Source organism: Anomaloglossus baeobatrachus, chromosome 3 (assembly GCF_048569485.1).
Source record: "Anomaloglossus baeobatrachus isolate aAnoBae1 chromosome 3, aAnoBae1.hap1, whole genome shotgun sequence".
In the NCBI taxonomy this organism is placed as follows: domain Eukaryota; kingdom Metazoa; phylum Chordata; class Amphibia; order Anura; family Aromobatidae; genus Anomaloglossus; species Anomaloglossus baeobatrachus.
The window spans coordinates 549770552-549793810 of NC_134355.1; the positions used below are offsets into that span (position 1 = coordinate 549770552).

General features: G+C 40.9%; 1 protein-coding gene across 1 annotated transcript in view; it reads left to right on the forward strand.

Annotated features, from left to right (window-relative positions):
• SERPINE2 (serpin family E member 2) overlaps nucleotides 1-23259 on the forward strand; it is a 159155-nt gene that overhangs the window by 119675 nt on the left and 16221 nt on the right. The window contains exons 2-5 of the mRNA XM_075338629.1: nucleotides 15350-15630; nucleotides 17672-17899; nucleotides 18418-18615; nucleotides 22901-23096. Of these exons, the coding sequence (XP_075194744.1) occupies nucleotides 15375-15630; nucleotides 17672-17899; nucleotides 18418-18615; nucleotides 22901-23096 (878 nt within the window). The 5' untranslated portion in view covers nucleotides 15350-15374. The remainder of the gene's footprint in view (nucleotides 1-15349; nucleotides 15631-17671; nucleotides 17900-18417; nucleotides 18616-22900; nucleotides 23097-23259) is intronic.

Here is a 23259-nt window from a genome sequence, read left to right on the forward strand (position 1 = left end):
CCCCATTTAGACCCCCACTATAGCTTTTCATACAGTCAGATCAGACCTCATACTTTGCAGACACTGAGTTTCAGGGTGATTTTTTTTTTCCCCTCGTCAGTGCAAATTGAGGTTCTGATCTGGAATGAAACCAAAGTCATATGAAAAGGCTCGTTAAAGGGCCAGTTTTGACTTTTAGGATTGCTATTTCCAATAGGTGGCACTAGAGTTTGTCTTCTTCCTCCCTGAAGAGACAATTTGTACAATTATTGGGTATCCAATCTGGACATGTGGTATGAACTGTCCTTCTACACGGAGGTGCTGGCCTGCCTTGATGCTAGCGTATTGTAATATTGTTTTTTTCATGCCACCAGAGGCATAATTGATAGGCGCATCTGCCCGTCAATGGAAAATGTTGGCAGGTTGACTCTTATCAAACTGAATAACAGCAGTGGAGCCAATTAAAATGTGTTTTGTTTTTTTTTTTTTGTTTTTTTTTATAAATTTTATTTTTCTGGTGGATTCCCATTCACCTCTTCCTGCCCAAGCAAGGATATACTGTTCTGTCTTCTTTTTTAGGCTCCTCCTTCTACTAAACCAATTCAACAGGAACATGATGCGATCCTTGCTGCTACTTATATTTTCAACAGTGTGTGTAATGCCCTGCTACATAATTTTTAGAGGCCTGCGTCTAAATTTCTCATACAGATAGCTATATAATTTATTTATACCTCCCTAGTAGTAAATGTTTTTCAGCCCTTGCACTTGGTGCATGCACTTTACCAATCTAGGAATCCCACTGCTTTTTTACAATTTTTTTTTTCTTCCTGAGGCACTTTTCTATATCTCTTCCAGGTTTTATTGGATTGCTTTCTTCTAATTTTTACAGCCCTTGCACTTAGTGCATATGCTTTACCAGTATAGGAATCCCACTCCTTAATAATGGTAAAAAACAAAATTGAGAACCTCCTTTACTTGTCTTCAGGAGAAAATTAAGAAATTCGCACTAGTTTAGGACCCCGGAACATAGTTTAAGTTCCTAAATGCAATTCCCTCTGGGCCAACAGTCCTCAACATGACATTCCAGACTTGTTCTTCAACCTGGCATTGGGGTTTTGGGGCAAAGAACAGGGCAGGATGAATTTGGGCAAAGTTCATGGGCAAAAAAAAAATAAACAAATGTCCAGGCCTTTGAGGGTTCCACATTGGGGTCTATATAACTGACTCTCCATAGGCAGTAATTTCAGAGACCCACATGGGTATGAAGAAGCACAAGCTACACGTTGGTTGCGTTGCAAAGTCAACAATGCAACATTTATTAGAACAAGAGCCATTCATGAGACTCTGTGGTAGTTGATCAGTTGCTTCAGCTAATTTTTCATCCAGTGCACTTTCTGCACCTTTCCATTCTTGATGTCATTCCTCCCAAATTAAGGCTCTTCCACCTTCAACTATAGTCTCCTTGGGAACTGACTGTCCCTAACTTCTTCTTAGGAGTTGGGGCACTTCAAAACTGGCTTCATGGCCTTTGACCAACAGGAAAAAAGTTAAGGGGTTACCCATTTCTTTTAGGCCTCTTCCAATTAGGCTTTTTGCTTCTGAGTTTGAGACTAGAGAGACACTGGCTTAAGTGATTCTTGCACCAGCACCTCTTTGTACATGAATTTCTGAGAAAATGTTCACTGATGGTGGCTCACCAACCACTTCCTATGCATGTAGGTTAGTCTCTTCTGTGGCCGTTCCGATGATGCGCTGCCAGTCACTCTTCAACTGAACAGCTCTGACCCTCTGTCCTTCACTAGTTACAATAAATGCGACCTTTTCCATCCCATCGTTGTTTTGAGGTGTTTCTTCAATTTCTATATTTTTTTTTTTTTTTTTATACAGCAATGGTTGTAAGATCTTTGCTTTCTTTCGTTTAATTCAAGTCAAGCTCTTGCTTTTTACCGTCTTGTTCTGTTTCTTTGTTTCATGTCAGTATCCTCTGATGGAAAGGAATGTTCCTTCTGATCAGAAATCTCTTCCACAGTCCACAACATGATGGCATCTTTCCATGAATTCTTTCCATGAATTCTTTGACAAATTCAGGCTGTTTATGGTAATTTGTAGATAGAAATTCACAAAAGAACGGCAAATGTAACATGGCCCAAGTTGGTAGTCATGGGAGAGGGCCTGCCAATCTTTTTTTTTTTCCAATCCAATTCACATTCTTTTTTTAAAATTATGTCAAAAGTGTATTCTGATTCCATCCTCCTACATGTCTTCCAGGGTGTATTGCAATCCTTCCTTTTTTAAATTTTTGTTAGGCCTTGCACTTGGTGTGTAGTCTTTACTAGTGTAGGAGTTGTAATCTTTTTAAAATTTTCAAATTACTGACATCACCACGCATCAGAGGCACGGAGTCTTGCAGGGTGCAGCGCGAGCCGTGTTTTGTTGCTGCTCAAAGCTTATTAAGCCTAAGAACAAGGCTCCATAGCTTTTTGATCGTGAAGAGCCTTAGTCTGTGGGAAGCACTGGACTACGTTTGACCTGTGTGGTGGGAACTCTACTATTTAATAGGTGAACGCGGGACAGTCTCTTTTTTTTTCTCTTTTTGTGTTTTGTCAGGTTTCCATTTGTGGACTACGTCAGATTCCCTCAACTATGTCAGACCTGCATGGGTTTTAATTTAATTGTATTTAATTTTTTCTTTTAAATACGTTGGTGAACCAGGGAAAAAAAAATGGGTAATGGAGGTGGTTGATAGTTTCCTCTCCATTACGAACACCAGAGCTTGATGTCAGCTGTGTTTTTGGACCATTCAAAGCAGACATCAACTCCAACTACTATTATCTCGATTGCCAATGCACCAGGGCAATCGGGAAGAGCCAAATCATAGTGCCAGAATTGGTGCATCTAAGGTGATGCACCATTTCCCATGTGGCTGCGTTTGTTAGTTGTGGTTTTTTTTCTTTCTTTTTAATTATTAGGTTAAACAAGCATAAAAAGCTGTAACATAAACTAAACCCAAAAGTCACTAAAGGGGGAAGTTTATAATATTTAGGGGTGTTGGGAAATGCTCTGTCTCTCTGGCACTCTGGCTCTGGATTTTTTTTTTGTCAGTTAGCTTTAAGTTTACATACGGTATGTATATAAAAGATGTTAACACATTGTGTGACGCTCTGGACGATCAGGTCGTCACAGGGTATTGTGCAATCTTCCCTTCTGCACAGTATCCAAATCCTCCTTAGTTACGGGTCCCTGTCCTTCGGTGTTGCTAAGAGCAGTGCCAGTCAAAACCATAGGAATGCTCCGCACCACACCCACCCGACACACCATTGGGGGGCCTGAAGGGAATAGGGCCACCCACTTGGGGGGTTGGTAGGGGAGAGTGAGAGGTGTTAGAAGGAAATGGGAGTGTGAAGTGTGTGGATCAGGAGAGAGGAAGTCAGGAGCAGGGCTCCCTTAAAATACTTGGTGGCAGACGTTGGTCTGGGCCTGGTAGGAGCTGGAACCCTGGTCGCAGGGGATCGTGTCAAGGGGCACGGATCTGCCGAGGAGGTCAGCCAGTGGCCTTGAGCCATCTCCGGGCAGGGGCCAGGGCATGACTGGGTATGTGGACCCTAGGCCGGGAAGTAGCTTCACGCATCCTGGTAATTTACCCGACGAGGGTGAAGTCTTAGAGATTCATCCTCCACCTGCTCCAAATTTGGGGTACTAGAGCAACAAGGGAATAGAACTTTCCCAAACATAGTCCAGAAAATCCCACGCGAGAACGCTGAGAGCAAGCTCACTCCGTTAGCCATACGGGTTGTATGTAAGTTGTCGGTGTCAGTATTCTTGGACTGAGTGAGGACGCAGAAAACCATTTCCTCCCCAACGGCACCCCTTCACTACCATCACCGGGCCCCGGGGCAAAACCCCCTACCCACGGAGGGGTTAAACAGCTTGCTGGCATACCACCACCACCAGGCGCTCCTAACAGCAGCGGTGGTACTCCATCTTACCACGCACCGTGGGTGGTGTCACGAACTTCTAACTCCCCTGTACATATCCCCCCTTTTAAATTCAAGTGTTCGCACAACCTCTCCCCGGGTCCGGAGACCCATCGAGCCACCGCGGTTCCGGATCCGAGAGGCTCGACCGCTGACACGGGGGCGGTACAATTGCATATGGATCCTAGGCGAGAAAAAAAAATTCTATACTCTCATAGCTCGTAACATAACATACGCATGACACTCACTAACAATTCTGGCTAAAAATTAGTAATTTTTATATACAAATTTTCTCTCCAGGACAGGAGACAAACTCTAGCGCAGCGCCACCTATTGGAAGTAGCGATCCTCTAAAAGTTAAATGTGGATTTTTAACAATCCTTTCAATATAACTTAGGATATATATGCCAGATCAGAATCCCAATTTGCAGACACGGTGTTTCGGGGTGCTTGCCCCTCGTCAGTGCAAAGTATGGGGTGTCTGATCTGGCTATGAGAAGCTTTGTGGGACCACAGGGGAACACTTTTCTCCTTATGGAGACTTTGCAAGCCAGTCTGACTGGATGCTAGTAAGGGGACTTATAGCTGCCATGCCCCTCTTCAAAATATTCAAATTTATATTTTTATATACGCAGATGAGTGAACCTCAAGTGTCAACAGACTAGGCACAGCAGTACCCAGGCCTCCTTTTTTTTTTTCTGCTTTTATTATTTTGGGTTTTGTTTGTCAACATTGAGAAACAAAGATAGCTGTCAATCACAGATAGGATGGCTTACTGGACTGAATCCCCTAGATTGATTACAACACAGGTTATTCTGAAGCTTAACTCCTAAAATATGTAGCAATCTACTCTGCATCCTCTTCTCTAAAACATAATGTCCTGCTCTGCCCCTATGTATATTGTGGTCGTCTGGCACCAGGTGAGGTTTTAATACTAAAGGCTAGAACTGTCTCGATTGGGGTACACCTTTTTACGGCGGGATGGCTTTAACGCTATCTTTTGTTAAAAAAAAACCCCAAAAACAGTGCTAAGTATCGTGTGTGTGTGTGTGTATAGTATATAATAAATAAATTATATATATATATATATATATATATATATATATATATATATATATATATATATATATATATATATATATATATATATATATATATATATATATATATATATATATATATATATATATATATATATATATAATATTTTATACCAAAAACCTGCAGACACCCAATTGTTGGCTCACACATCAGATCAGGACCGGGGCAGGTCCCATTAATGCTTAGCGACCAGTAGTCTGTATATGGCACTTAAGCCCTGTGCACTCTCTAGAACCAGCCAGGGGGTGGAGCTTGGTGGGTGAGGTGTCTGAGGTAAAATGGGCGGAGCAAAGTTTAAAAAGTTGACAGTTGACCACTGTTGGTCCTCCTCGACCCTGGTGACGTTGAAGATAGAATCCCAGAGAATTAGGGGAGGGGTGCCAGACTCCCCTATAGTCTTTTTCCGCAAGCAACCTCTCCCGGTGGAGGGATTTAGTTGCAAACTGGCTAGAAAGAGACTTCAGGACTTTCTAGTGTTACCAGAGGCCAGGGTGGCTGTATGCACCTTTGGGCTACAAGCAGCATACTAATCCGCTGGAAGGGGGTCACAGAGATCATGGAGCCAAATAGGCAGAAGTCCCTTTTAGAGGTCCGTGATCCCTGGCTCAGGGCACTGTGTGTGGAGGCGCAGGACCAGCGGGAGAGTCAGCGCAGATGAGATGACCAGGAAAGGCAAACAAAGGAGAACCGGTACTGGCCTCAGACTTACTCGGGATCGGCAGATGCCCATCACTGGGGATCCAAACATACCGTGGTGGACTAAGCTGGCTGTCAACTTGGAACCGGTACAGTGAGTAAAAGACTGTTCTTGCAAAGCCACGGTCTCGTCTCCATCATTCCTCCTGTGTCACAACCTGTCCTCATAGACTTTTCACATTTCCAATGGTCACCCCGGGGTCTCGCTCCACCTGTGGGGAGCAAGATTACCTCAGCTGCACAATCATCACTTGCCCCGGGGAACAATCAGCGCAGCGGAGGCCCACATAGTGGCAAATCCACAGGTGGCGTCATGAACTTTATTTCATTATAAATACAACTCCCATCATTATCACCTTTCATTATTTAAAATACACCACCAGGGTCACGGAGCCGGACCCTACTTTCGCTGACCTCCCTGGACTAGTCCGGCCCGGTTCTGAGTACCCCCAAACCCTGGAGTTGGGCGTGTTATATATAATATATGTGTGTGTGTGTGTGTGTGTATGTGTGTATGTATGTATGTATGTATAATATGTATATGCATAATGTGTGTATAATGTGTGTATGTGTGCATGTATAATGTGTGTATGTGTGTGTATAATTGTGTGTGTGTGTGTGTGTGTGTGTGTGTGTGTATGTATCTGTGTGTGTATGTATCTGTATAATGTGTATCTGTATAATGTGTGTGTGTGTGTGTGTGTGTGTGTGTGTGTGTGTGTGTATATAATATGTGCTTGTGTATAATATAAATAGTATGTGTTTGTCCTTATATGTGTGTGTGTGTATATATAGTACGTGTGTGTGTGTGTGTGTGTGTGTGTGGATAACTATGTATCTCTATATACAGTCATATGAAAAAGTTTGGGCACCCCTATTAATGTTAACCTTTTTTTCTTTTATAACAATTTGTGTTTTTGCAACAGCTATTTCAGTTTCATAGATCTAATAAATGATGGACTCTGTAATATTTCTGAATTGAAATGAGGTTTATTGTACTAACAGAAAATGTGCAATCTGCATTGAAATTAAATTTGACAGGTGCATAAGTATGGGCACCTCAACATAAGTGACATTAATATTTTGTAGATCCTCCTTTTGCAAAAATCACAGCCTCTAGTCGTTTCCTGTAGCTTTTAATAAGATCCTGGATGAAGGTATTTTTGACAATTCCTGTTTACAAAACAATTCCAGTTCAGTTAAGTTTGATGGTCGCCGAGCATGGACAGCCGCTTCAAATCATCCCACAGATGTTCAATGATATTCAGGTCTGGGGATTGGGATGGCCATTCCAGAACATTGTAATTGTTCCTCTGCAGGAATGCCTGAGTAGATTTGGAGCGGTGTTTTGGATCATTTTCTTGCTGAAATATCCATCCCCTGCGTAACTTCAACTTCGTCACTGATTCTTGCACATTATTGTGAATCTGCTGATACTGTTGAATCAATGCGACCCTCAATTTTAACAAGATTCCCGGTGCCGGCATTGGCCACACAGCCCCAAAGCATGATGGAACCTCCACCAAATTTTACTGTGGGTAGCAAGTGCTTTTCTTGGAATGCCGTGTTTTTTTGCCTCCATGCATAACTCCTTTTTGTATGACTAAACAACTCAATCTTTGTTTCATCAGTCCACAGGACCTTCGTCCAAAATGTAACTGGCTTGTCCAAATGTGCTTTTGCATACCTCAGGCGACTCTGTTTGTGGCGTGCTTGCAGAAACTGCTTCTTTCGCATCACTCTCCCATACAGCTTCTCCTTGTGCAACGTGCGCTGTATTGTTGACCGATGCACATTGACACCATCTGCAGCAAGATGATGATGCAGGTCTTTGGAGGTGGTCTGGGGATTGTCCTTGACTGTTCTCACCATTCTTCTTCTCTGCCTTTCTGATATTTTTCTTGGCCTGCCACTTCTGGGCTTAACAAGAACTGTACCTGTGTTCTTCCATTTCCTTACTATGTTCCTCACTGGAAACTGACAGTTTAAATCTCTGAGACAACTTTTTGTATCCTTCCCCTGAACAACTATGTTGAATATTTTTTATTTTCAGATCATTTGAGAGTTATTTTGAGGAGCCCATGCTGCCACTCTTCATAGGAGACTCAAATAGGAGAACTACTTGCAAGTGGCCACCTTTTTAAATACCTTTTCTCATGATTTGGATACATGGATTGGATAAAGTTCAAAGCTCAATGAGGTTACAAAGCCAATTTAGTGCTTCAGTAAGTCAGTAAAACGTAGTTAGAAGTGTTCAAAAACAAGAAGTGTTCAAAAACAAGAAATTGATAAGGGTGCCCATACTTATGCACCTGTCAAATTTCGTTTAAATGCAGATTGCACATTTTCTGTTATTACAATAAACCTCATTTCATTCCAGAAATATTACTCAGTCCATCAGTTATTAGATATATGAAACTGAAATAGCTGTTGCAAAAATCCAAATTGTTATAAAGAAAAAAGGTTAACATTAATAGGGGTGCCCAAACTTTTACATATGACTGTATATCATTTTTTTATGTTGTAATTTTTTTTAATGCCATTAGTCTTGTGCTAGGGAAAACTGGGAAAACCAGTAAATTTTGGGTCCCTTATCCTCCTCAGGGTTTATCTCTACAGATGACCATTAACAGCCGTGATGTCATGACTAAAACACGTGACTGCTGAAGCCAATCACTGAGCTCAGCCGTCACACCAAGGTAGATGACGTCAGTTGCGGAGCCCTGTGATTAGCTAAATTGGTCACGTGTGACATCATCACAACAGCCTGTAAACCTGGACAAAGCAGCAGAGAGACATCACTGGACCAGGTGAAAATGAGTAACTGATTTTATTTATTTTTTCTCCGTGCAGGATGATGAGCACAATAAAGCGTAAAATGGAAGACCCTCAACACCAGGAGGCAGGGGGAGGTGTGGGAAGGGTTCGGGGGGCATGGTCAATTCTTGCACAGGGGCCCTTTGCTTTGTGTCCGCCTCTGGAGGACTAGTTTATTTTTTTTAATCAGTGAGTGCACGGTGGCCAGAGACATATCTGAGTGCATTAAACGGTATGGGGGCTGCATAATACAATATGAAAGGCACCTTATACATACTTTAGGGGTGCATTTATAATTAATGGAGGCCTATTGGGTGCATTAAATGGTATGGGGGCTGCATAATATAATATGAAGGACTATGGGGCTGCATTATAAAACATTCCGGATTATGGGGCTGCACTATAATACATAGAGGCCTATGGAGTGCATTAAATGGTATATGTGCTGTATAATACAATATGGAGGACTATGGGGTGCATTATAATGTATGGATAACTGTGCGGTGAATTATAATGCATTGAGGACTATGGGTGCAGTATAAGATATGGAGGACTATCGGGTGCATTATAATACATGGCGGACTCTAGGGGCTGCATTATAATATATGGAGGACTATGGGGTAAATTATAACACATGGAGGACTATGAGGTGCAGTACAATATATAGAAGACTATGGGGTGCATTATAATACATGGAGGACTATGGGGTGCATTCAAATATATATAATATATATATATATGTTTTTTTATATGGGACCCATTTTACTATATGGAATGCTATGTGGGGGTCATTATAGTATTTGGAGAGTTATACATGTGGGGGGGCAAAGATACAAGTATGGTATGGGAAAGTTTTGTGTTGAGGGAATGAGGCTCTTTCCGTCAGCACCTAACTTTCCCATGCTCTGCTATACATCTTTTCCTCAGCACTCGGCTTTCCTATGCTCTGATATCATGGAAAAGCTGGCTGCTGAGGGAAATATGTATAGCAGGCATGGGGAATGTGGGTGCTGAGGGCAAGATGAATATTAGAACATTGGAAAGCTGAGTGCTGATAGGGGGGTTTCAGATGATGGTAAACATTTATTGCTGAGTGAAAGAGCCAAGTGTCAGCCACATTATCCCGTCCCAGAGTGTCAGCGTCGCTATCCCGTACCCTGTCTGTGTACAGTAGAGGGGAGCAAAGATCAAAACTTTGCATTGCGGCCCATAAAACTGTAGGTTATACAGTGGCATGCAAAAGTTTGAGTACCCCTGGTCAAGTTTACTGATATTCTGAACAATTAAGCAAGTTGAAGATGAAATTATCTGTAAAAGCCATAAAGTTAAGGATACCACATATCCTCTGCATTTTAGACAAAAAAAATATATATATTTTTTTACATTTTTAAATTCACAACAAAAAATAAAGTTGGCCAATGCAAAATATTGGGTACCCTGCATGATTAGTACCCTGCAGCACCCCCTTTGGCAAGTATCAAAGCTTGTAAATGTTTTTTGTAGCCAGCCAAGAGTCTTTCAATTCTTGTTTGAGGGATTTTCATGCTTTCTTCCTTGGAAAAGTCGTCTTGTTCTGTAAGATTCCTGGGTCCTCTTGCATGCACTGCTCTTTTGCGGTCTAGCCACAGATTTTCAATGATGATCAGATCAGGGGACTGTGAGGGCCATTGTAAAACCTTCAGCTTGTACCTTTTGACATAGGCTAATGTGGATTTTGAATTGTGTTTAGGATCCTTATCCATTTGTAGAAGTCATCCTCTTTTCAACTTCAGCTTTTTTTACAGATGGTGTTATGTTTGCTTGAAGAATTTGTTAAACTTTAATTGAATCCATTCTTCCCTCTACCCGTAAAATGTTCCCAGTGCCATTGGATAGAACACAACCCAAAGCATGATTAATCCACCCTCATGCTTAATGGTTGGCGAGATGTCCTTGTCATGACATTATGTCTCCTTTTTTTCCCCAAACATTTGGTTTGATCATTGTGGCCAAGGAGTTCTATTTTAACCTCATCAGTTAACACAACTTGTTATCAAAATAAATCAGTCTTGTTTAATGTTATTTTGCATACTTCTGATTCTAAATTTTATGGTTAGGACGCAAGAGAGGTTTTCTTCAGATGACTCTTCCATGAAGGCCATTTTTCTGTAGGTGTCTCTGAACAGTAGAACAATGTACCACAACTCCAGAGCCGGCTAAATCTTCCTGAAGGACTTTTGCAGTGAAATGAAGGTTCTGATTTGCCACTCTAGCAATCCTATGAGCAGCTCTCACAGAAATTTTGCTTGGTTTTCCAGACCTTATCCTGACCTCCACTGTTTCTGTAAGTGCCATTTCTGAATTACTTTTTGAACTGAGGAAAGGGCAACTTGAAAATGGTTTGCTATTTTCTTCTAGCTTTCTTCTGCTTTGTGGGCCTTCACCATTTTGATTTTCAGAGTGCTAGGCAGCTGCTTTGAAAAACCCATGACTGTTTTATTTGCACAGAGGAAGCTGGGTTTTTATAAAGCTGTGAAATTTGAATCACCTGCCCTTTCCTAACTATGATGATGAACAAGCCACAAAACTAACAGGCCAATTAAGGTCTGAAATGATAGTTATCTGAGCACACAAATCTCCAAGGGTGTTCAAACTTTTGCATTGGCCCATTTTCATTTGTGTAGTTTTTAAAATGTTAAAGATGAAAATATTTTTTTTTTCTTACCTAAAATATAAAGGAAATGTGTCATCTTTAACTTTATGCCTTTTAAAGATCATTTCATTTTCAACTTGATTAACTGTTCACAATAACAGTAATTTTGACCAGTGGTGCTCACACTTCTGCATAGCACTGTATATACTGTATACTTGCGCTCATTTGTGTTGGTTTTATAATGTAGCAGGTAATTCTTTTTTTTCTTGTTTTCTACTTGGTTATAATATGCGTAACTTTATTATTGCATTATTTTGAGACCAACCTAAACAAAGTTATGAAGAAATGACTGGGTGGGTTTTGAGGTCTGAGATTCCTAATTTAGTCTCTTACTCATGCCCCATCGAGGTTTCATAACAGCCTTTGGTGAAATAGGTTTTCTCGCACTTCTGTATGGGATCTTTCAGGTGCTGGGAATTTTTGTTCCATTTTTAAATTTTATTAGTGTAATTTCCAGTAGAGAAACACTGCTTTTATTGTTCTATTTGACCCTATTTACTTCTCTTTTATAATTGCTCATTGTGAATGTTCTGTTAATCCTGTTCTGAAAAAAAGGTAATTTCTGTAACACAGACAATAATAATCTTTATTTCTATATTGCCAACATATTCCCCAGTGCTTTACAATTCAGAGGTTCATATACAAAGTTATATGTAACAGTTATGGAAAATACAATAATTAAAACAAAAATGACAACCCTGCTCATAAGAGCTTACAAAGTACAAGTGCTTATTTACAATGGTCTAGCCATCTTGACGATATGGGGGATAGATAAAGGCTGCATGATCCGGTCACCAGACATTTTTTTTTTTCTGGTTTTGGGTGCGGTGGCGTTAGAGGGAGAATTATGTTTTGAGAAATAGTAGAGGGACTATGTGAATTGACTTTGATTAGTGAGTGTGAAATGGCCACCTTTTTAAAAAGATGTGTTTTTAATGAGTGTCTGCAACTGTAAAAGTTGTGGAGTGTCTCAGTTTCTTTGGGTAGAGCATTCCAGAGGATTGGTGCAACTCGGGAAAAATTTTGGAGCTGGGAGTAGGAGGTTTGGATTAATGTGGATGTTAAGACCCCATCACACACAACGAGATCGCTAACTAGATCGTTGCTGAGTCACAGTTTCTGTGATGTAGCAACAATCTCACCAGCGATCTCGTAATGTGTGACACCTACCAGCGATCAGGCCACTGCTGTGAGATTGATAGTCGTTGCCGAGTGGTCCGAACCATTTTCTTCAAAGACTATGTCCTGCTGGGCAGGACACATCGTTGTTTGACTCCTACCGCTGTCTTTTCACGCCTGTGTTTGATCATTATACAGGTCGCTCATCGTTACTGCGTCGTTGATAAGGTCTGACACTGTGACATCTCACAGCGATCTCCCAGTGATTTACCAGCGATCCTTATCAGGTCGTATCATTGTCTGGATCGCTGGTAAGTCGTTGTGTGTACCTGGGCCTTTAGTCAAAAGTCATTTGCGGAGCGTAGAGCATAGGTAGAGTGATAGACAGAGATAAGAGTAGAGAGGTAGGCGGGTGCTGCACTGTGAAGAGCTTTTGTAGGTGAAAACAAGCAATTTAAATTGGTTCCTATAATGTATGGGCAGCAAAAGTCTGCAGTGCCCAGACCCTGTATGTGGACACTGACGGCTGCATTCTCCCTTGGAGAACACTTGCGTCTCCGAGGGAAGGATGACACTTTGTCTAGAACACAGTGTATACGGATTGTGTGCACTCGCCCTTTATGTGCATTGTGTCTTCAACCTCCTCCAATCTTCTATTATCAGTCAGATACAGTCATATGAAAAAGTTTGGGCACCCCTATTAATGTTAACCTTTTTACTTTATAACAATTTGGGTTTTTGCAACAGCTATTTCAGTTTGATATATCTAATAACTGATGGACTGAGTAATATTTCTGGATTAAAATGAGGTTTATTGTACTAACAGAAAATGTGCAATCCGCATTTAAACAAAATTTTTGACCGGTGCAAAAGTATGGGCACCTCAACATAAAAGTGACATTAATATTTTGTAGATCCTCCTTTTGCAAAAATAACAGCCTCTATTCGCTTCCTGTAGCTTTTAATGAGTTCCTGGATCCTGGATGAAGGTATATTTGACCATTCCTGTTTACAAAACAATTCCAGTTCAGTTAAGTTTGATGGTCGCCGAGCATGGACAGCACGCTTCAAATCATCCCACAGATTTTCAATGATATTCAGGTCTGGGGACTGGGATGGCCATTCCAGAACATTGTAATTGTTCCTCTGCATGAATCCCTGAGTAGATTTGGAGCAGTGTTTTGGATCATTGTCTTGCTGAAATTTCCATCCCCTGCGTAACTTCAACTTCGTCACTGATTCTTGCACATTGTTGTCAAGAATCTGCTGATACTGAGTTGAATCCATGCAACCCTCAACTTTAACAAGATTCCCGGTGCCGGCATTGGCCACACAGCCCCAAAGCATGATGGAACCTCCACCAAATTTTACTGTGGGTAGCAAGTGCTTTTCTTGGAATGCCGTGTTTTTTTTTGCCTCCATGCTTAATGCCTTTTTGTTTGACCAACAACTCAATCTTTGTTTCATCAGTCCACAGGACCTTCTTCCAAAATGTAACTGGCTTGTCCAAATGTGCTTTCAGGCGACTGTTTGTGGCGTGCTTGCAGAAACGGCTTCTTTCGCATCACTCTCCCATACAGCTTCTCCTTGTGCAAAGTGCGCTGTATTGTTGACCGATGCACATTATTGACACCATCGGCAGCAAGATGATGCTGCAGTTCTTTGGAGGTGGTCTGTGGATTGTCCTTGACTGTTCTCACCATTCTTCTCTGCCTTTCTGATATTTTTCTTGGCCTGCCACTTCTGGGCGTAACAAGAACTGTACCTGTGTTCTTCCATTTCCTTACTATGTTCCTCACAGTGGAAACTGACAGTTTAAATCTCTGAGTCAACTTTTTGTATCCTTTCCCTGAACAACTATGTTGAATAATCTTTGTTTTCAGATCATTTGAGAGTTGTTTTGAGGAGTCCATGATGCCACTCTTCATAGGAGATTCAAATAGGAGAACAACTTGCAAGTGGCCACCTTAAATACCTTTTCTCATGATTGGATACACCTGCCTATGAAGTTCAAAGCTCAATGAGGTTACAAAACCAATTTAGTGCTTTAGTAAGTCAGTAACAAGTAGTTAGGAGGGTTCAAATCAAGAAATTGATAAGGGTGCCCATACTTTTGCACCGGTCAAATTTTGTTTAAATGCGGATTGCACATTTTCTGTTAGTACAATAAACCTCATTTCAATCCAGAAATATTACTCAGTCCATCAGTTATTAGATATATGAAACTGAAATAGCTGCTGCAAAAACCCAAATTGTTATAAAGAAAAAAGGTGAACATTTAATAGGGGTCCCCAAACCTTTTCATATGACTGTAAGTGATCATCAAAATAAAAGTAGTGGAGCAACCCTTTAATAAGCACCACAATGTGAACATTGTCTTACTGAAATTTGCTCCTTGCTATATTTTGTTCTGTTTAACATTCAATGAACCTCAGTGAAGCTGATCTACTCCTAAAACTGTAGCTTAGACTGTAAGACTGAAGTTGGACTACAGTGCTGTTCACTTCATTCTTTTTTTTGCCTTGGCTTTATACTGTGCTAATCAAAGCATTTAACATGGTTCCCAGGCTTTGACTCTCCGCACATTTTTAGCTGATTAGAAGTCCTCCTTGTTGAATATTTTTTTCTAGGCTTCTCTCCCCTCGGTTTCCTGGGCTGGCATAGTACCAGCTTCAGAGTTACTGGCATTTTTTGCGTTGAGCTTAAGAAATGCGAGCAGTATTTAGAAATGTTAATATTAATGTTTTTTTCCTTTTGAACTGCTGTCATCAGTTTTGCGTAACATTCCTGTAACTATTGCAGTTCCAGGATCCATTGCAATCGAACAAACCTTAAAGTCATGGCTAGATTATGTGTATAAGTACACAACATGTACATTGTCCTGTAAAGGTGAATATATCAAATATCACAGTATCTATTGCTTCATAAACATGAGATATGTGCTCATATTGTGTCTAATCTTTATTCTCAGGTGGACCTGAAAGTGTTTAAAGATCATGAAGAAGCTCTTCTTGGCTTTACTTACGGTGGTGTACTTGACCTCTGTGCAGTCTCAAATCAACCTGTTATCTCTTGAGGAGCTGGGATCAGACATTGGCATTCAGGTGTTCAACCAAGTGGTCAAGAACAAACCTCATGAGAATGTGGTCATATCTCCCCATGGAGTTGCATCAGTGCTTGGCATGCTTCAGCTGGGTGCAGATGGCAAGACAAAAAAGCAGCTGACAACGGCAATGCGGTATAAAGTGAATGGTCTGTTTTTTACTTTGTTTTATTTAGTATTTTTTTCACTTGCTGGTGTAACCTTATGTACATTGCAAACTGAGAATGGAGATCTGTGATATACTGTATATTCATTTATATACACAGAGGTGAATGCACCCCTCACATTTTTCAAAAATATTTTATGTTTCAATGGGACAACGCTGAAGATATGACACTTTGATCCAATGTAAAGTAGTCAGTTTATAGCTTGAATAACCGGGCACATTTGGTGTGCCCTCTAAATAACTCACACATCAATTACTGTCATAACCGTAGGCAACAAAAGTGAGATCATCCCAAAGTGAAAATGACCAAATTGTGCCCAACGTGTCAATATTTTGTGTGGCCATTATTTATTTTCATGGACTTCCTTAATATTCTTGGGCATGGAGTTCACTAGCGCTTCACAGGAGCTACTGGAGCCCTCTCCCATCCTCCACGATGAAATCACGGAGCTGGTGAATGTTAGAAACTTTGCGCTCCTCCACCTTTCTTTTGAGAATGCCCAAGAGATGCTCAATAGGGTTTAGGTCCAGCACCTTTACCCTCAGTTTCTATAGCATGGTAGTGGTCGTCTTAGAGATATGTTTAGAGTTGTCATTATGTTGGAATACTGCCCAGTTTCCAAAGGGAGGGGGATCATGTTCTGCTTCAGCATGTCACAGAATATGTTGGTCTTTATGGTTCCATCAATGAACTGAAACTCCCCACAGCCGGCAGCACTCATTCAGCCCCAAACCATGTCACTCACATCCCCATGCTTGATTATAAGCAAGATACACTTATTTTTGTACTCTTCAACTAGTTTCCACCACCATGTTTCTTGGTGTCACCAGACCCAAGGACATGATTCAGTAATCCATATCCTTAGTCTGCTTGTCTTCAACAAACTATTTGTGAACTTTCTGGTGTATGATCCTTAGAAGAGGCTTCCTTCTGAGATGACAGCTATACGGACAAATTTAATTAATCGTCAGAGGGGGGCACATCATTCCCTGCTCCCAACGGTGCACCATGATATGATTGTGGGGCGTCAATGGGTTGTCGTAACAGCTGTGGTCAGCTGATGACCTCCTTGTCTGTCATGAGGAATTCCCTGTGAATGTCAGCTGCGAGCTGCTGTTCTTAAGAGATTGTGATCTCTGCTGATCCATTGTTTTGTATAGTAACTTCACGCCCCCTAAGGGGACAATGAAATACAGTAAAAAGTTGAAAAAGTTTCTTTAAAAATTAAAACTAAATGGAAACAGATTTGAATCGCACCCCCCCACCCGTTTTTGCACTATTAAATCTAAACTAAATAAAAAAAAATCCCAATTTTGGTATCCTTGCATGTGTACGAACTATCAAAATTTAAAATCAATCAGATCGGTAAACAGCGTAACGAAAAAAATAATCAAAACGGCAACATTACGTTTCTTGGCCTTCCCAACATAGCAATGAAATGAAATAAGAGACAAACAAAGCATCATATCTACACAAAAATGGTAACAGTAAAAATATCACCCCAGGACTCAAAAAATAAGCCCTCACACAGCCCCATATTCCAAAAACTGAAAATGTTACGGGTCACAAAAATTGGTGACAAAAGCAAAAAAAAAAGTTTTCACCACTTAAAAAAAACCTATATATCTTCATACTCGTACTGACCTGTAGAATCATGTTGTCCAGTCATATTTATCATATAATGAAGATGCCTGAAAACAATTGTGGAAGTTCCCCTTTTTTTGCAATTTCAACGCACTTGGAATTTTTTTTTTCCCGCTTTCCAGTGCATCCCATGATAAAATGAATGTTCTTCAAAAGTACAACTCATCCCCCCCAAAAACAAGTCCTCATACAGCTAAAGGGGCAGAAAAATAAGATTCTATGGGCCTTGCAAGAAGGGAAGGAAAAAATAGGTGCAAAATGAAAGAATCACAGGATCGTGAAGGGGATAGACTTACAAATATTCTGCATCTGCCCTGATTGTGATATATATTGGATATTTTTTGTTGCTGAAAAATAAAAAATAAAACCTATTTTACAGTTGTTGGAAAAATACTAAAAAGGATCAACAAAGCAATAGGAGCAAAGAAGAATAAAGATATTGTGAACACAGCCAATGCAGTATTTGCCAACAGCGGATTCAAGATGGAGGAACCTTTTGTCAGTAAAAATAAAGAGGTCTTTCACAGCCAAGTGAGAAGTGCAGACTTTCAGGACAGGAACACAGCCGCCTCTATGATCAACCAGTGGGTAAAGAATGAGACAAAGGGTAAGCAGCTCACAGATGTGCTACACTTACTAATGTGAGCCCTATACACACAGTATTTACAAGGAATCTATTAATGTATCAGATGGATATACAGTATAAGTTGCGTTTGGGCACACTCCAGAAAAATCAATTGGTATAGCCTGCAATAGTATAACATGTATCAAATGTTTATATCCTCGTGTAGCCGCAGAAGTCTGGCATCTAAAAAGTGCAAATCTCACCATGGGAGATGTTGTTGTTTTTTTTTTGTTTTTTTTTTATTATTAAACTGTTGCTCATGAAATGGCTATATATATCTGTGTATTTTCTGTATCTTTTATGCATAATAAAAAAAAATATATTTTTATTGTAATTCTGGTATAATGAATGAGATTTGTATTAATATTTTACCTTTTATGGGAACCTAGTCCCTAAGTCAGTACAATATCAGGAGCTGGGGTACATAAACCATAGTCGGACAAATAAATCCATGGAGTATTTAAGGTGCACTGATCTTCATCTACATCTATGTTTTATAGGCATGATCGACAACCTAATATCTCCAGAATTGATAGACAGCTCAATGACCAGATTGGTAGTAATCAATGCCCTATATTTCAAGGGGCTATGGAAATCTCGTTTCCAACCAGAAAACACTAAAAAACGTACTTTTCATGGTCCTGATGGGAAGGCTTATCAAGTCCCAATGTTGGCCCAACTTTCTTTGTTCCGTAGTGGTAAGTATTAACTTATCATCTTCCAATATTTTGAGCAGTAATTAATGATTGTAGGAACATGTAGGAAACCCATATATTTCCTGCTCATCTCTTCCATTTTTATATGGTGAAAGATTAACAACTCTCAAACTGATTTGTTGGCTGTCAAATGATTGCTCAGCTGTTAGCACTATCTGCCATTTCTCCCATACACAGGGGTGCTCAAGTGTTCTTTGAGAGCTGCTGCCAATACATGTCTGGTTGCAGCTTAACTCTGGGAAAATGAAAGGATTGACAGTCCTAAGTTGTACAATGTGGCTCCTTAACTCCCCTGACAATTATACAGGGCTCCCATACACCTTATACTATTGGCTGAAGCCTGTAGTTTGGCCAAAAATTACTTTGAGTCCTCTATTTTTTTTTATTTGGCCAAAGAAAAGCAGACAGCTGGGGGTTGATATTATCAGGCTTGAAAGGTTCATGGTTATTTGGGCCTCCCCAGCCTAAGAATACCAGTCTGCAGCCATGCAAGATTAAACTCATCACATTATATGTGGAAATCGGGGTAATACTTTTGGGGGTTGATATCAGCTGTGTAATTTCAGCTGGTGTCAAGCCCAGGGGTTAGTAATGACGATATCTATCAGACACCCAGAATCCAACCCCCTCTCCCCCACACACGGGAAAAAATAGTTTATTTGATTAAGGACTCCCCCCACACTATCCCTCATTTACCAATTTATCAAAAATGTTCATACGAAACTCCTCTTTCATAGTCCAGCAAAGTACAGCTATTTATAGGTGCCGAGTAGTGACAAGAACTCTCATCAGATCCGCTGGCTCACCGCCAAAAAATGTGGAATAAGAAAAAGTTACTAAAATTGTTAAATCCAGTACATTTTGACATGAACATCTGATTTTAAGCCGTAAATAATTTTCTGATGATGCATTCCTTTTAACCCCTTCACAACATTTGATGTAGATAAGTCATGGCTGGATAGAGGGTCATGACGAGCGCGGGGGCACAGGAGTGGTGCTCGCACGATTAGCGCTTTGAGCTCAGCAGATGTTATAACTGAGCTCTGGTTGTTACAGCCAGGGATAGCTCCCTCCAAAAATGAATTCCCACAAAATCTGGGCTCTGATATCCACAGAATTTTAAAATGTTGCGCAGTAAAAATAGAAAAAAAAAAAAAAAATCACACAAAAATGTAACTTTAGCTCCGAATTTTGCATTTTCACAATGTACAATTTAGCGTGTTACCCTTGTGAAATGCAAATTTGAGGCTATAATAAGATATATTTTTTTGTGGGGGGGAGCAAAGTTTACATTTTCCTTGCACATTTCTCTCTCTCTCTGTCTATCGCTGTTGTTTTTTTTTTGTTTTTTTTTAATAAATCCGTTTCTGGTCCGGAATCCAGTCCTCATATAAGTCTATGGGGACTAGAATCTGGAGATTAAAAATGTTGGTAGAAGGGATAGGGGGTAGGAGCGCACACTGTACTTGCGTAGCAACAGATATGGCGCTGTACACTCCTTCCAGGTCACGCATTCACTTCCGGAGCCAATAATTAACCCTCATTGAATATTCACTACTTTCCCCGCCCATCAGCACCTGTGATTGGTTGCAGTCAGACACGCCCCCACCCTGAATGTTAGAGTGTCAGTTTGCTACTTCCAATCACAAACCCGGTCTGCGGGTCTATATCGTACAGTAAAAATAAAAACACGTTTTTTTGCAAGGAGGTGTAGATTGCGTGCAAATATATGGTGTAAAAATGTCATCACCAAATTTGTATCTCTTGTCCCAAAAATGCAAAAAAGTTTTTTTTTTTTTTTTTTTTCCTGCCAGGAGGTGCAAACTTGGTGCTGAAATCTGGTGCAGACATTTCAGCAGCACCTCTGGAAATTTGCACAGGTGGGAACGTCCAGCTGTGACCACAAATCATCTGAGTGACACCACTGCTGATCACAGGGCTCAGTCTCTGTCTGCACTCACAGCAGGCAGTCATGCTTTATGGCCGCTTGCTGTGACGTACATGTAGCAGAGCTGAATCATTGTGGGACCTCGTGTGGCGTACGTCAGACCTGCAGGGGTGTTTTAGGTTAATAAAGTGGTAAAAGAGGGTGTTTTTTGTATTTTATTCTAAATTAAAGGATTTTTTGGTGTTTATTTTCACTTACAGATTAATGATTGTGTGTCTCATAGATGCTTGCAATTACTAATCTAGGACTTAGTGGCTGCTGTGGGCATCCATTAACTTCCTAATTACCCCGATTGCCCCCATACAAGGGTCGGGTAAATTGCCGGGCAGCTGCAGGTTGCTATTTTTAGGCTGGGAGGAGGTCCAGCTGTCGGACTTTATCTTGGTTGGGTATCAAAATTGTGAGCGACCTCACATTTGTCTTTAAAATTTGTTTATTTAAATAATTAAAATTAAAAAAACAAACCCACATACGGTTCCTCTTTTTTTATACACAGCTAAGATAAGCGCAGGGCTGGAGGGGAGGCTGCAGACTGTAGTCATGGGCTTTATCTGTGCTGGGCATCAGAATACGGGGGGACCCTATGCCAATTGCTTTATTTTTATACCAAGATACTGACCCGCAGACAGCACCTGTGAGTGGTTGCAGGCAGACGCTGTCACACGGCCGCATATGAATGCAACCAATCACAGACACCAGGACAACCAGTGGGCAGGGAAAGCAGTGCATATGCAATGAGCCTAATGCGCGGCACCGGAAGTGAATGCGCGACCTGGAAACAGTGTGCCTCCATAACGGAGCCTCGGTAAGTATGAAGCGCTCGCTTCATTCTTATTTTTGTTCTTGTTTTTTTTTCTTGTTTTTTTTTTTTTTTAATTATTTTTTGAGTGCCAGATTCGTATAAAACACCCAGAATCGCAGGCCCGGCACCCAGGTACCTTTTGAAACCTCGTGGATCCGAACATTTACAGTCCGGATCCGATCATCACTATTTAGTACCTGTGAAGCACCTGAAGGGTTAAAAAACCTTTTGAGGGGGTGCTGTTTTTTGAATGGGGTCACTTTTGTTTTGTTTTTTTTCTGTCACCTAGGCCTCTCAGTCACTTCAAACGTAATGTGGCCCCTAAAAAAAACCCCAAAAACTAAAATTTGTTCGAAAAATGAGACCTTGCTGATAATCTTTTAACCCTTCTAACTTCCTAATAGAACAATTAAGTTTCAAAGATGGTGCTGATGTAAACTGATGTAAAAAATAAACGTGATAATGATAATTCAGTAATTATTTTGTATGACATAACTCTCTGGTTTATGGGCATAAAGATTCAAAGTTTTGAAAGTTTGCAAAATATTTTTTGTTATTTGTGAAAATGTTGTTCTAAATTTTCCACTATCGTGAAGTACCATAGGTCATGAAAAAAGTCTTAGAATCCCTGGGATCTGTTGAAGTGTTCCAGAGTTATAACCTCATAAAGTGACGCTGGTCAGAACTAAAAAATTTTGACCCGGTCAGGAAGGTGAAAACAGGCCTGGGGGGGGGTGAAGGGGTTAACTGACAAGTTCCAGCTGAAGTTCCAAATAGTAGACAACTTAATGTTTTATGTACTGCAGCTGCAACTTAAGACTTAAGCGGGCTTTGCACGTTGCGACATCGCAAGCCGATGCTGCGATGTTGCACGCGATAGTCCCCGTCCCCGGCGCAGGTACGATATCGTGTGATAGCTGGCGTAGCGAAAATTATCGCTACGCCAACTTCACATACACTCACCTGCCCTGCGACCGTCGCTCTGGCCGCGACCCGCCTCCTTCCTAAGGGGGCAGGTCGTGCGGCGTCAGAGCGATGTCATACGGCAGGCGGCCAATAGCGGCGGAGGGGCTGAGATGAGCAGGATGTAAACATCCCGCCCACCTCCTTCCTTCCGCATAGGCGGCGGCAGGTAAGGTGATGTTCCTCGCTCCTGCGGCTTCACACATAGCGATGTGTGCTGCCGCAGGAACGAGGAACTGCATCGTACCTGTCGCGGCACCGGCATTATGGAAATGTCGGTGAATGCAACGATGATACGATAACTAAGTTTTTGCGCTCGTTCATCGTATCATTTAGCATTTACACAGTACGATTTCGAAAGTGACGCCGGATGTGCGTCACTGTCGATTTGACCCCACCGACATCGCACGTGCGATGTCGCAACGTGCAAAGCCGCCCCTACTATTACGACAAACTCTTGTATTTTTTTTTTTTATTAATGTATTTTTTTTTACACTCGTTTCTAATTTTATGTTTATTGAGGTACTTATAGATATTTTTCCACTAAAATACAGGATCGGCAAGTACCCCTAGTGGCCTGTGGTACAATGTAATAGAGCTGCCCTACCATGGAGGGAGTGTGAGCATGTTGGTGTCACTTCCTACAGATGAGAGCACTCCACTGTCTGCCATCATACCACACATTAGTACTAAAACCCTGCAAAGCTGGATGACTATGACCCCGAAGAGAGTACAACTGATTTTGCCTAAGTAAGCTATAATATCTTTATTTTTAAATGATCATTGGTCCCTTGTGCAAATTTGGAAATTGGCCTTGTTCTAGGACATTTCCTGCCTTCTGAGTTGATGTAAAATACCCTATTTTTGGTTAATTGACTAGTAGTTTTTGCTAAGTTGCATTGATCTTCTTTTC